Here is a 14048-nt window from a genome sequence, read left to right as displayed (position 1 = left end):
CAAGTTCATACACTGCATGCTCTAAACCAGCCCGGTGTGGTTCCCAGCAGCTTTCCTCGCGTGTGTGCTGGTCTGGCCCCTTCTGAGCGCAGTGTTGCAAAATTCCCTGTTCTGGAACATCCTCTGAAAAACAAGCCCAAGCAGTAAACAGCTTCAGATTCTCTGCCAGTGTTCCCGCCTTGCCTAAACCCCACACTCTGATCACAGCCCCACAGCTGGGACTGAGATACTTGCTATACCCTCCTGAGAGACCAGCCTGGAAGTGTTGTTGACAGGACTTTGTGCACTGATAGCCATGTCCGTAGCTGCTCTGCCCCGGGGCAGCAGTCCTGAGCTTCGGGTGGCCACTGAGAACCGAAGCAGAGTGCCTGCTGATGAGGAACTGACTTTCAAGTGTTATGTAATTAAAGTTAACAACGTGAGCTAGTGGCTACTGCACTGCGCCGTGCAGTTACTTACAGGAGCCTCAAAACGCAGAAACCCCAAAGATCTGGCCACTCTTCACTCCCCACCCCCAGCCTCAGCTCCTCCCGCGGCCCCTGCGTTTCTCAAACCGGGCCACGACACCTGCAGAGATTCAAGGGACCTCCTCAAGTCGCGGGGGGTGGGGACTGCACTAGGGAACTGTCCATGCAGCTGGATCCTGCGGGAGCTGGAGGTCCTCGCGCCCCTCCTCCTGCCCTTGGCCGCCAGGGGCCGCTGCGCCGGGCCATGCTCGCCATCCAGCCGAGCGCCGGGGCAGAGCAGGGGCGGCCCCGGGCGAGAGAGTGGTGGCGGTAGAGGCCGCCTCGGCAGCTGCGCGCTCCCGGGCCGGCCAGCCGGGGCTTCGCAGAGGATCGGGCTGAGCTCCGCAGAGCTGGCGGGGCCGGCCCGGAGCTCCCCTGTGCCCTGAGCCCCGCGCGCCACGCTGGTGGCGCCAGAGCCCTGCCGTCTGGGGCGCAGCTACTAGGTTTTGAAGGGACGGGGCTCCGGGCTGGACAGCGCTCGGGCCGGCTGCTCCCTCTTGGAGCCGGGCGGTCGGAGTCCTGGTCCCAGGCTCAGGAGCAGAGAGAACAGAACGTGGGGCCAGCAGGTCGGACCAGTGGGCACTGCTGTGGGGCAGGTAGGTCCACCTTATGGGGGCTGAAGATTTGGAGGGCTGGGTAGGGGGCTGTAGAGGTCGGGGGCGGGAGAGGGCAGAGAAGGATGGAATAGGCTTGTATTTCCAACTCTTTGCTCAGGTATATGAGCTGACAACTCAGCCTCACCACAGCCTGCATGGGAAACTGAGGCAGGAGCGTGGGCACCAAGAAATCCTAGAAAAACAAGTTCTTCAGCTGCCTCCGAGGGAAGGAATAGAGTGCCTGAGATCTAGGACCAGTGTGTCTCCCTCACCCCACCCCACCCAGCCCCAAAGCTTCTGGGCCCCCGGGGTTCCTAGGAGAGTTGGGTAAATTCAGTTGGGGGGTGTTGGCAGAGAGAAATAGTATCACCTGGGAGAACACAAGCTGGGTTTCTGGTGGGCAAATGAGAGGGATCCTGATGGGGCAGTGAGAGGAGATGCCCGCCCAGAAAAGAGGTGGGCGGAAGGGGGAGGAGGCTCTGCCCCCTGGGCACACCGATCCCCAGTACTGAGCCACTTCTTCCATCTGTCCCCACGGTTGCCTCTGGCTGTCACCCCGGGGAGCTGCCACACAGGGTTCTGTCTGGGGCCCCACCTCCCTTGGGGGCGGGAAGAGAAGCAGCTGGCGCTGTGGCCTCGGAAGCTCCGTGACCTGGAGCACCCCATCCAAGCCCTCTGGGGTGGGAGTGGGGTGAGGGTGGCAGAGTTGAGCCAGCTGTGTGGGAGCACGGGGGCAGGTGCCGTGGGGCAGAACGTGGAGCCTCAGGCATTTTTCCCAGGTGCCTCTTGGAGGAATCTGCTCAGGACCCCTTCCGGACCCTTGGCTCTTTCCCAGGGCCGGAGACATGACAGCACTGACCCCTCCCTGTCATTGCCCCTGCTCCACCCTGGGACAGAGACCATCCCCAGCCGCTGTACTCTGGCTTACCACCACCGGTGTTCCCCCAGTCTGTGAGGGCCCCTGGAGCAGAGGGAGAGACTCTGGCACGCAGGAACAGCCTTGGAACTGGGCAGTGCTTTAGTGCCCAGCCCACCCCTTGCCCTGTGCCAGGCTCCACACCCTCTGCAGAGGCCAGGACTCTCTGTGTCTCTTGCAATCCCTTAAGAATCTTTCCCACTTGTCCAGGTGGAGGCAGTCTGACGCCAGTAGATGAACAGACAGAAGCGGGGCGATCCCAAAGGAGGTGAGCGAGGGGACAGTTGAATAAGGGACGTGGGGTATGGGCAGAGGCCGAGCTTCCCGCCCTGGGGAGCAGCTGGGCCTTGGCGGTGGGTTCGGACCTTGGTGTTCCCGGACCTGTGCTGGCACCTGAGGGGCTCACAGAGCAGCAGAGGTAGTGGCCAGGCCTTGCTCCGAGCTGGGGGCCCTGCTGCCCCCTGGGGCCTCTCCTGTCTCCGTCTGTGGCTGGGCAGCTCCCCGTGACTCTGTGTCCCTGCTCCTTCGGGAGTCCATCCGTCTCTGGCCCACCGTTGGAGATCAAGGTTGGAGGAGAAGGGAAGCCAGAGGTGCAGTGGGCATGGGGCCGGCTTCTAGGCTGTGGGCCCTCGCACCCACGTGCTGTCTCCTCTCCTGGGGTGAGTCATTTCACCTCTGTTAACCTCAGTGTCATTTTGCCCTTCTTAAATTTTTGTTTGAATAGAATCACTACCATATTCCCATGATTTAGAATTCAAATGGTAGCTATAGTAATAATGATAATAACAATGGGGCAGCATTGTAGTTGTGGCACAGTAGATTAAGCTGCTGCCCAGGACACCAGCATCCCACCGGAGCACTGGTTCCAGTGCTGGTTGCTCTGCTTCTGATCCAGCCTCCTGCAAATGCACCTAGGAAGACAGTGGAAGATGGCCCAAGTGCTTGGGCTCCTGCCACCCATGTGGGAGACCCAGAAGGAGTTCTAGGCTCCTGGCATTGGCCTGGCCCAGCCCTGGACCATTGCAGCCATTGAGGGAGTGAACTAGTAGATGGAAGGCCACTTTCTCTCTGTCTTTCTCACTCTGTAACTCTGCCTGTCAAATACGCAAATAAATCTTAAAAAGGGAAAGAACCCAGCTGAAGCCTGGGCAAAGAAGGTGAGGTGAGACCAAAAACAAACAAAACAACAATGGGAGTGGGCATTTAGCCTAGCAGGTAAGATGCCCCACATCCCACATCAGAGTGCCTGGTTTAGTTCCTGGCTCCAGCTCCCAACTTCGGCTTCCTACGCGCAGACCTGGGAAGCAGTGGTGACAACTCAAGTAGTTGAGTCCCTGCCACCATGTGGGAGACCCAAGTTGAGGTCCTGGCTCCTGGTTTCAACCTGGACCAGACCCAACTCTTACAGGCAATTGGGGAGTAAACCAGCAGTTGGAGATCTGTGTCTGTCTGTATCTGCCTCTTTGCCTTTCAAATGAATAAACATATAAAGAAAGAAATGTTTAAAGAAAAAACATTTTAAAGATAAAAGAACAGAGCTTTGGCCTAAGAGATCAGAGTACGCGGATTCTTGGCTCTGGCTTCTGACTCCAGATTCCTGCCAGTGCAAACCCTGGGAGGCAGAGGTGATGGCTGAAGTCATTGGGTCCTTGCTGCCTGTGTGAGAGAGCTAAATTGAGTTCCTGGCTCCTGGCTTCAGCCAGGGCTGTGAGCATTTGGGGAGTGCACCAGCAGATGGGGACTCTCTCACTGTGTGTCTGTCTCTCAAGTGAATAAAATGTAATACAATTAATTTTAAAAAATATTTTTATTCATTCATTTATTTGAAAAGCAGGGCGAGGAAGAGACACAGAGACAGAGAACAGAACAGAGAGACAGAACCGTGAACTCTGTCCTGGTTTCCCGCCCAGGTGGCAGGGGCCCCGGTTCTTGGGCTGTCATCTGCTGCCTTCCTAGGCACATCAGCAGGAAGCTGGATTGGAAGCAGAGTAGCAGGGACATGAACCAGCTACTGGTCCCACTTGGTACAGGATGCTGACATTGTAAGTGGCAACTTAACTTAGTGCACCACAGTGCCTTCCCACATATATATATATATATATATATATATGTATATATATAATTTTTAAAGTAAAGAAATCAGAAGAAAAATAAACTTTCCTTCTACCTCCATCTCCCAGCCAATCGGTTTCCCTTCCTAGTGCCAAATAATATTATTAGGGTTTGTGTTCGTTCTCCAGAGCTAGTCTATGCATATTTGAGCAACTCGGATAATCGCTCTCTTTTTACCCATTTTCTGCACACCGTCCTACCGTCTGGTTCTTCCCCTTCACTGTGGATTATCTTTGGCGATCACCGCGTGCATCAGCGCATGCGCATTTCCCCTTGCGCTTTTCCAGCTTTCGGGCGGGGACCGTGGGTGTACGGTCCTCACGGATGGTTGTTTAGGACGTGTCCAGGCCTCAATTCGCCCATGTGTAAGATAGACAGTAGTAACCTTGTTCTGTCAGAAGTTGTGAAGGATTCAAGAGCATGGACATGAAGTGCTGGGGTCCAAGAGTGGGAGTCACCTTTTTGTTCTGCTCCTGTCACAACCCTCCATGGGACCAAATCTAGACTCCTGGAATGTCTCTCCCACAGGCGTCCCCTCTTCCTGCAGTGACTCTGTGCTGCCTGGGGAGAAGGTGTGTGCCCCCCACCCCCCCACCCCGGTGCACGGCACAGAGGACTGCTCAGGCTGGGCCAGAGGGCGCTCTGCCCGCAGCTGAGCCCAGCGTGTGCTTCTCTCCCCAGGATGAGCGAGAGGGCCCTGCGGAACTGGAGCCTGGGCAGCTGGCTGCTGGCACTGTGCCTGGCCTGGCTGTGGACTCGGCCGGCCTTGGCTTCCTTAGAGCCTCCAACTACTGCAGGTTTGGAGGAGGTAGAAGGACCTGGGGCGGGAACTTCACAAGATGTCTGGAGAGCCAGTCGCTGGCCCACCCCGTTCTGTAGCAGGCACATTTCTCAGGCAGATTCCAGGGTTTCTGGCTCCTCCCCTGTTGCGCTGCCAGGAATCTCTGCCCCTCTGTGCCGTCCTAGCCTGGAGGAGGCCTGGGCAGACTCGCTGCTCACCTAGCCCTGCAGGGGGAGAGGCAAGCGCTCAAGGCGGGGCTTAAGTCTAGCCTGTGCCCCCACCCCGGCCTAATTCTGTGGTCCTCCTTCTGGGAGGGCTAAGCCTGTGTAAGCGGATGATCCTCCCCACGCATTGTAAGCCCTGGGGCCCTTGCCCTCACCCCGAGAAAGCGGGGAGGCGGGGGCTGGTGGGGAACTCCCACTTCCTTCTGCCAGGGGCCAGAGGTTGCCCATGGGGGATGAGCAGGGCCTCACTGGGGGAGCAGCGAGGGCAGGAAGAACTCCATGCCAGGGCAGGAAGATTTCATCCCCCCATGTCCTCCTCCCCTGCTGTTGGGAATCTTTGAGATGCCTTCCCCAAGGAGGGAGGAAGGGCCCCAGTGTGACCAGGGTGGGCGGGGGCAGGGAGCCTGGCCCCTGATCTGCAGGTGCTGGCCCCTGCAGTCCTGGTGAAGCAGGGAACCTGCGAGGTGATCGCCGCTCATCGCTGCTGCAACCAGAACCGCATTGAGGAGCGCTCCCAGACCGTCAAATGCTCCTGCCTTTCGGGCCAGGTGGCCGGCACCACCCGGGCCAAGCCCTCCTGCGTGGACGGTGAGTGAGGGCCCTGGACGCAAGCAGGGAGGCCCCAGCACAGAGATAAGGAGGTCTGGTCGGGCCTCGCCATCTGCTGGGGATCCAATTTCATACCCCTCTCAGGGCTTTCCGGATCACAGTCGCAAGTAATGGGGCACCCTTGGCGGGGGAGGGGGGAGAGGAGGGCAGCAGTGACCATTCCAGGGTCACAGATAAGGACAGCTCATGTTATGCACCCTCCCTGCAGCCTCCCCACCCCCAGTGCCTGGCGCCTACGCAGATGCTCACTCACCCTCCCACCTGGCCTGCCTCCCACGCCTCCTCCAGAGAGGTGCCTCTGCTGAGACTGTTACCCCTCTCTGCTGTCCTAGCCGGGAGAAGCCTGGGCAGACCCAGAGCTCCTTTCCTGGCCTCCCCCTTTTTTTTCTTTTAAAATTTACTTATTTATTCGAAAGGCAGAGTTTCATAGAGGCAGAGGCAGAGACCAAGAGAGGTCTTCCATCTGCTGGTTCCCTCCCCAAATGGCTGCAGTGGCCAGAGTTAGACCGACCTGAAGCCAGGAGCTTCTTTCAGGTCTTCCACATGGGTACAGGGGCCCAAGCACTTGGGCCATCTTCCACTGCTTTCCCAGGCCATTAACTGAGAGCTGGATTGGAAGTAGAGCAGCCAGGAATTGAACTGGTGCCCATATGGGATGCCAGCACTCCAGGCAGCAGCTTTACCCGCTACACCATAGCACTGGCCCCTTCCTGGCCTCTTTCATGTGCCCTCCTCTCGTTGTCTGCCTTGCCCTCCCTCTCCTCTCCCTGACACATGGCTCCTTCACACTTACCCACATCTCACTTCCCTGCCCACGCATGTTCACACCCTTGGAAGCATGCCCAAGATAGTCACGCACACCGGTGTGTGCACTGTCAGTCCCTGGGCCCCTGCGAACAGCTCCTATACTCGCTAACCACATCAAGTGAGTGCGTTGAAGATCGTGCTGTATGCTAATGCATGGTTTCCTTAGAAACAGCCAGCCTCACCTGCCCTCACCCTTGGCTGTCTTTGGTTAGATGCAGGGATTTGTGGGATTAAAAATTGACAGGGTGGTGTCCCCAGGCCTGAGCCTGAGCACCATACTGCTTCTCTGGGCAGCCTGGAGGAGGAGGAAGAAGACAGGAGATGCGGGACCCAAAGGCAGGGGTGCGTAGGAAGATGCAGCTCACCCAGTGACCCCCTCTGGGCTGGACACTGTGCTCAGAACAGTTTAGAGCCATGCTCCTGCCTCCTGCTCCCACAGCCTCCATCGTCCTGCAGAGGTGGTGGTGTCAGATGGAGCCCTGCCTGCCGGGAGAGGAGTGTAAGGTGCTCCCGGACCTGTCGGGGTGGAGCTGCAGCAGTGGACACAAAGTGAAAACCACCAAGGTATCCCGGGCGGACACTGCATCCACTGCTCCCCTTGCCCTTTACCGTGGTGCAGAGAAGGGGTCCCAGGAGCCCTGGTGTGAGATGTGGACCAGGAGCAGGCACTTCCAGGCAGCCCTCCGGATCTGTCCTGACTCTGGGGACTGCGGTTATGGGCTCTGGATTTGAAATCCGGTGTGTGCTTTTTGGCAAATTCTTTATGTTCCATAGCTTTGTTTTGTTTTATTTTGTTTTGGTTTGTTTTCCCTCTCTTTGCCTGCAAAGGTGGGGAACCTTTTTTCTGCCCAGGACTGTTAGAAAATTTATGGCATCAATCACAGGGCCTTATACAATGATCGACTTAAAAATGAGCTTACTGTGGATTCATTGGATTTCAAGTCCCGCCTGCGGTTGCCTTGGCAGGGTCAGATCCGAAATGATTTCGTGGGCCTCATATAGCCCATGGGCCGGGCGCTCCCTACCCATGGTGGCTTGCCTCCAGAAAACGTCCGCTCAAGTTTAGAATTGAGGTGATGTAGATAACTCAGGGAGGGAGGAATGTGCTTGCACTGAATTCCAGGTACAGCAGCCACCGTGGCTGCCTCTGCCACATGCTGTCCCCCACGCCCAGCCCACGGTGGTGACAGTTACCTCCCTGCAGTTCATACTTGCCTTCCTGTGACAGCCCCCCAGAGGGTTCCTACTTCCTTGCCTTGCTGCCCGCCCCACGGCACAAGGGTAATTGCCCACCAGCAATGCCACGTGTGTCAGGGTCTACCAGATGAGTGACACGGCGGGGGAGCCAGGGCCCCGCCTCCTGCTCTCCCTCCCCCAGCAAACCGGCAGACAGACTTTTAACATGGGGGCAGGGAGGAGGGGCAGCTTCCAGGGGGCTCTGAAGGGTAATCGTTTTTTGGAGAGGACAGGAGGAAAGTAGCTCCCACACAAAACGCTCTGCTGGGTGTGGAGTCCCTGTCCCATCAGAGCCAGCTGTGCTGAGTACATGAAGAAGCGAGGAGGCGCTGCCGCCAAGCTTGGGACATCGGCCACCATGTTACAGGTTTGGCTTTATCGCCTGGACGGCTGGTCGCGTGCTTGCGACTTGGGGAGCTCCTGTGGTGCAAGCAGTGGTGAGACTTGCCTGAGGCAGCGGTGCGCAGGCCACCAGGCCGCACTTTCCCCATCTGGACTGCTCCAGGGAACCACACTGGCGGCCCCATCCTCTGAGCGGCCTCCGTATCCTGGGGAAATCTCTGGATTGCAGGGATGGGATGGGCATGGCCTTCGCTAACTTTGCCTGTCACTTCTCTGCAGGTCACCCGATAGGGGTCACAGCCTGGGCAAGACAGACTTGGCGGAGCCACAGTCGCATTCAGTGGTCGGCCAGCAGACGTGGGCGCACCCCACACCCCCTGTGCAACGGGTTGGTCTTTCCAGGGACATCACAGTGAAGCTGCCCAGCACATATGGGTGACTCCAGCCACACACCTGGTGTTGAGCTCCCCTGGGACACAGAAGAAGGTCATGACGTAATTCCTGCTGTCCAAGAATCGCTAGTGCAGTTGGGCAATTTAGCTGATGACAATTTAGATAACTTAGATTAAAGCATACGGTACCAGATTGCGGCTTCTGGGCTACATACTGTGGGCCTGGTGGAAGCTTGGGGATGAGACTCCCATGGCTGTTCAGTCACCCCCTGGTGACGGGAGGTCCCGTTCGCAGCTTCACATCAGTCCTGCAGCCCTAGCAAGCTGCTAACCCGTTGAAGGAAAACACTGCTGCCTTATGCCAGACCAGCGGTGTCTCGTTTGGATGGGATTGCGTTGACTGGGGGAAGGAAAGGGAAGATGGAGTGAAGCAACTTTTGCACAAAGCTTCTGCAGAAACGTGGCATGGTTGGGGCCATTCACTGGGTATGGGATGAATGGGTCTTACAATCGCCCCCTTCCAGGCCCCTCAGGGTTTTGTTTGCTTGCTTGTTTGAGCCGATGAGGAAACAGTCCCCAGGGAGGTGGGGTAACTGGACTGAGGTCTCAGCCTGGGTCCCCAGGCCCGCGAGACTGCTCACCCTCTACTGGCCCTGATGCTGGGATTCCGACCAGGGCCTTCCCAGGTTAATTTTTTCTCAAGCACCAGACCCTGGGGCGAACTAAAGACAATAGCAGCATTTTCCTCGGTGATGCTGGAGCAGGAACTTTGAGCAAGGTCACTGTCATCCTGTCTGCAATAAGCCAGAAGCCTCACACACCACAGCCTGGGGCCCCTGGGTGTCCAGTTTGCCCTCAGCCCCTAAGATTCCAAACACACCCCATGATGGCCCCAAGGTCATGCAGCCCGGCCACAGCCTGGGCTCTCAGAGCTGGCGTCCCCGTGGCCGGCCCTGACGCACTTCCTCTGGAGTCTTCAAGCGGAGCGCCCGGCGACTCTGGCTGCAGGGGAGTCTGGATGGTGTCTTCTCCCTTAAAGGCCGCTGCCGGGCGGGTGGGAGGGGGCAGGCTGGAGCTGCTTCTGTGCAGGGCTGAGGGCCAGCAGACAGGCTGGAGGTGACACGGGGGCTCAGCGGCCTGGACTACTTGGGAGTCTCACCAGTAAGAGTTGTAGCAGCCTGCCAACTCCTGGGTGGGGTCACCTGGGCCCTGGGGAGAGGGGTGGCAGTGGAGACCAGCCCGGAGGAGGCTGAGTTCTGGCCCTTGGAGAAGGCGAGTCAGGTGAAGGTTCCTCCCTCCCTCCCTGCTCATCCCACTGCGGTTTATGTTCTTGGTTCGGTTTGGTTTTGGTGTTGGTAGTGGGGTGAACAGTGATGCCAGCCTCTCAGTGGACTGTCACTGGGCTCCCGAGGCAGGGCAGTCAGGTAGCTGGGCACAGGATTTCACTGCCTCCTTCCGGGCTGGGGCTGGAGTAAGGGTTTGGTGACCTTGACCTGGAAAGGGCCCGAGAGTGAATATTTCCAGCTTTACAGACCACATGCAGTCTCTGTGGCAGATCCTTCGCTGCCTTTGCCATTCGTGTCTGTCCGGTTTTAATGGGAAAACCATTCTTGGCTCTGGGACTGCACACGAGCAGCCCCTGGGCCTTTTCAGAAGGTTCTCGGGGCCCTTGGAGAGCAGGCCACCTGCACAGCTTGGCACTGCCTCCCAGCCTCCTGGCCTGCTCCCTGCACAGTGGGAACCTGAGCATGAGGCCCGGGTCGGGTTTTGTTTTTCTTCTAATGCTCCTTGAGAGGTCGAGGAGTAAATTATTTAGGCTACAAATGAGACAGCTTTGGCCAAGTCAGTAAGCGCCCGCCCGCCTGGAGGCCAGCTGCAGACTTCTCTGCGGCCTCTGTCCCCCCCCTCCCCGCCGAGGCTCCACCCAGGAGGAGGGGAGGGGGCTCCAGCCCCTGCTCGTCCACTGCATCCTCTGGCTGCTGGGCTGGGAAGCAAGCCTGAGAGACGGGATGATGCTACGCTTGGGCTGCCCTGTGCCACCCTGCACCGCCACCAGGCCTCAGCCAAGGTCGAGCTCCCCGACCTTCTCTGGCCTCCCTCCCCCCTGCTTTCCCTTGGCACATTCTGGATTGGCTGACTCATTGTTTTCTAACTCCTCACACCTTGCTTTCCCCGTGAACCACGTGTGTGTGTGTGTTGGGTGGTCCTTTCTGTGACAGCGGGAGCCCCACCCAGGAGGGTCTGATGGGGAAGGGAGGGTGTCCCACCTCCCGCCAGTGGTTTCCTGGAGCTTCTCACCACGTATCTTTGGAAGTAGGAATGACTTTCCCTGGGGCTGTTTGTCCCCTTAGTGGGGTGGAATTGCAAGATTTCCGGAAGTGAGCTGCCACCCCCCACCCCCTCAGCTGCGAAGGCCTCGGGAAGGTTGCCAGCTGCAGGAGATCATGTGGCTAATTTGCTAATTGCTATTGGCCTCCTGGCAGTTTCATTAGGGTCTGTGAGTGACATCCTAATTAATGGCCCAAGACAGCTGCCCAGAGTCGAGGCCGCAGCTTCCTAAAATCATAAGCTTACAGTTAGAAAGGATTTTAGAGACCAGTTACCTCTCAGTATCTCTCATTTGGTGGATGAGGCTAGTGAGGCTCAGAGAGGTTAGGTGACTCGCCCAAAGTCACACAGCAAGCTGGTGGCATGCCCAGTCCGGCAACCACTACTGCCCGTCACATCTTACCCTGGTTCAGATGGAGAGTTTGAAAAGAAGCCAGCACTTGGACAAGGACAAGTGGGAAAGCATCCTGCATAGAAGCACCCAACCCTGCCAGTGGCAGACAGGACAAAAAATGGGATACGTTCATGGGAGGAGGGAAGGTGGGGATTGTGATCATTCATTTGAAACACCAAAGCACAGCACAAAGAATTAGAACTACTGGTGCCACACCCAGCACGACTGTGTTCCTTCCTGGCGGAGACAGGGCTGAGCCCACACTCACCTTTGGAAGATCCGTGCAGCATCTGGGATCCTTAGACCCTGCTGCAGGGGTCTGCACACTGAGAGTCCAAGGCCCAATGTGGCCCTCCACCTTTTTAATTTTCAATAAAGTTTTATTGGAACAAAACTGCATTTGTTTATTTAGTATACTGTGACTGTTGTGCTATGACAGTGGAGTTAAGTAAAGAGACTATATGGCCTGTAAAGCCTGAAATACTTACCCTAAACTTTTATTTAAAAATTTTGGCAGGGTAGCTGTTTGGCATAGTGATCAAGGCGTCTCCTGGGACGCCTGTATCCCACGTCAGAGAACCTGGGTTCAAGTCCCAGCTCTGGTCCAGATTCCAGCCTCCTGCTACTGCACACCCTGGGAGGCAGCAGGTGATGACTCCCTAGTTGGGTCCCTGCCACCCCCATGGAAAACCTGGATTGAGTTCTTGGTTCCAGCTCCTGGCTTTGGCCTGGCCCCAGCCCCCTGGCTGTTGCAGGCATTTGGGGGGTGAACTAGCAGATAAGAGATTCTCTCTTTCTCTGTCTTTCAAATAAATAACAAAAATGAATGTTTTTTAAAAATGTATTTATTTATTTGAAAGATGGTTACAGAGAGGTAGAGACAGAGAGAGAGGTCTTCCATCTGCTAGTTCACTCCCCAAATGGCTGCAACAGCTGAAGTTTTGCCCATCATAAGCCAAGAATCAGGAGCTTCTTCCGGGTCTCCCACATTGGTGCAGGGGCCAAAGAACTTGGGCCATCTTCTACTGCTTTCCCAGGCCATAGCAGAGAGCTGGATTGGAAGTGGAGCAGGCAGGACTCAAACAGGCGCCCATATGGGATGCCAGCACTGCAGGCGGCGGCTTTACCTGCTACACCACTGGCTGCTGCACTTTTCATCCAGCTCCTTGCTAATGCACCTGGGAAGGCAGCAGAGGATGGTCCAAGTACTTGGGCCCTGCCACCCATGTGGGAAACCTGGATGGAGTTCCAGGCTCCTGGCTTTGGCCTGGCTCAGCCCCAGCCATTATGGCAATTTGGGGAATTTAACCAGCAGATCGAAGATCTGTCTTTCCCTCTCTAACTCTGCATTTCAAATAAATAAATCTTAAAAACAAAACAAAACAAAAAACATTTTGCCACCCCCTTCCACAGTGCTTCTACTGAGCTTTTCTCAACATACCCTAGCAATCTGGAAAGTGCTGACCCTGCACTGTATTCCTGCATTGGGGGATTTCTCTGCTTTAGGCAATGTGTGTCCCCTTTAATCCCTCCCAGTGCCACCTGTGCTGTTTAACAACCCAAGAAATGAAGGCACCAAGCCCGAGGGAGGCCGAGGGAAAGACTTGGAGGAGACGCCTGTTTCCTAAGGTGTTGTCATACCCAGAGCAGCTCAGTTCATATTTTCCAAGTTCATATAACTTCTGCTTTCAAACTTAACAGAAGTAACCATGCGTGCACCCATGTATCAAGACATAAGTGTGCGTGCATGCTGCTGGAGTTTCTGTGTGTCTGAGGATTTGAGTATCTCCATGCCCCACAAGCAAGGACTGAAAGGTAGAGAATAAAGTTAAAATCACATCACATCAGTATGAACGTGTTACCGTAAATATTAACAAGTTGTTTTCTTCCTTCTTTCCATTCATGACAGTGATCAGGCCCCTTTATTACCCAAAACAACCAGAAAATCATGCTGATGCTCCCTGAGATTTCCATCAAAACCAAGAGGTGGGCATTTGGCCTAATGGTTCAGATGCTGGCTCAGGACGCCCACGTGCCATATTGGAGTGCCTGGTTCAAGTCCTAGTTCTGCTCCAAATTCCAGTCCCTTGCTAAAGTGCACCCTGGGAGGCAGTTGGCGATGGCGCAAGTAGTTGGGTCCCTGCCAAAGTCTGGCCCAAGCCTGGGACTGTTGTGGGCATCTGGGGAGTGAGCCAGTGGATGAGGTCACTCTCTCTCACTCTCTCCTGTTTCCCTGTTTCTCAAATAAACAAGATGAAATTAAAGAACACAAAAATGAGTCCACATGCAATAAAGGAGAAAAGTATTTTCTGCTTGAACCAACCAAGTCATTGTAATGTAACACATACTTGAATCATTTAATCCCCATGAGAGCCTATGAGGTAAGCGTCATTAACACCAGTTGACAGGTGCAAATATTCAGAGGAAAAAAAAAGATCTTGGGGCATCCAATAGCTGCCTCCAGGCTGCGGGTCTGGGAGCAGGAAATAGCTTGTTGAACGTCAGAGCTGAAGGGCAGCCATTTTTTCTATGCAATCCTCACAACAATGCCATAAGGTAGCTAGCACTACTCTTTGGTTACAGGCAAGGACTCTAAGACCCAGAGGTTAAGTTATCTGGCAGAGGTCACACAGGCACTGGGCAGAAGAACCAGGGTCTGAGTCCAGGTCTGCTCAGCCCTGAAACTCATAGCCTCTTATCACTCATGGGCTGTGTTCTGGTCATATGCTTGGGAGTTGAATGCTAAGAGCCCAAACACTTCGTAGTAAATGCTTAGGGAAGGTGGGAGGGGCCGGGGGTGGACAG

General features: G+C 55.9%; 1 protein-coding gene across 4 annotated transcripts; it reads left to right on the top strand.

Moving 5' to 3' along the window:
- The first annotated feature begins 642 nt into the window (after nucleotides 1–642).
- TAFA3 (TAFA chemokine like family member 3) lies at nucleotides 643–8884 on the top strand. 4 transcript variants are annotated; one of them, XM_070077856.1, is made up of 6 exons: nucleotides 664–1102; nucleotides 2229–2286; nucleotides 4812–4927; nucleotides 5535–5723; nucleotides 6991–7115; nucleotides 8409–8884. In XM_070077856.1, exons 3-6 carry the CDS (start codon nucleotides 4813–4815, stop codon nucleotides 8418–8420), a joined length of 441 nt encoding a protein of 146 aa, XP_069933957.1. In that variant the 5' UTR covers nucleotides 664–1102; nucleotides 2229–2286; nucleotide 4812; the 3' UTR covers nucleotides 8421–8884. The 4 variants fall into 4 exon arrangements, with proteins under 4 accessions (XP_069933956.1, XP_017201458.1, XP_069933957.1 ...); XM_051856155.2 differs by having other exon boundaries at nucleotides 687–1102; nucleotides 5574–5723; XM_070077855.1 differs by having other exon boundaries at nucleotides 643–1102; nucleotides 6991–8884.
- Nucleotides 8885–14048: the final 5164 nt, after the last annotated feature.

This window comes from Oryctolagus cuniculus, chromosome 7 (assembly GCF_964237555.1).
Source record: "Oryctolagus cuniculus chromosome 7, mOryCun1.1, whole genome shotgun sequence".
Classification (NCBI taxonomy): Eukaryota; Metazoa; Chordata; class Mammalia; order Lagomorpha; family Leporidae; genus Oryctolagus; species Oryctolagus cuniculus.
This window is presented reverse-complemented; position numbering and strand designations above follow the sequence as displayed.

Bases quoted from the DNA above. Each gene is read 5' to 3' on its own strand.
- TAFA3 (XM_070077855.1), top strand. From the start codon at position 4,813: ATGAGCGAGAGGGCCCTGCGGAACTGGAGCCTGGGCAGCTGGCTGCTG. The intron at 4,928-5,534 runs GTTTGGAGGAGG...GGGCGGGGGCAG, and splicing joins AGAGCCTCCAACTACTGCAG to GGAGCCTGGCCCCTGATCTG. The intron at 5,724-6,990 runs GTGAGTGAGGGC...CTGCTCCCACAG, and splicing joins CAAGCCCTCCTGCGTGGACG to CCTCCATCGTCCTGCAGAGG.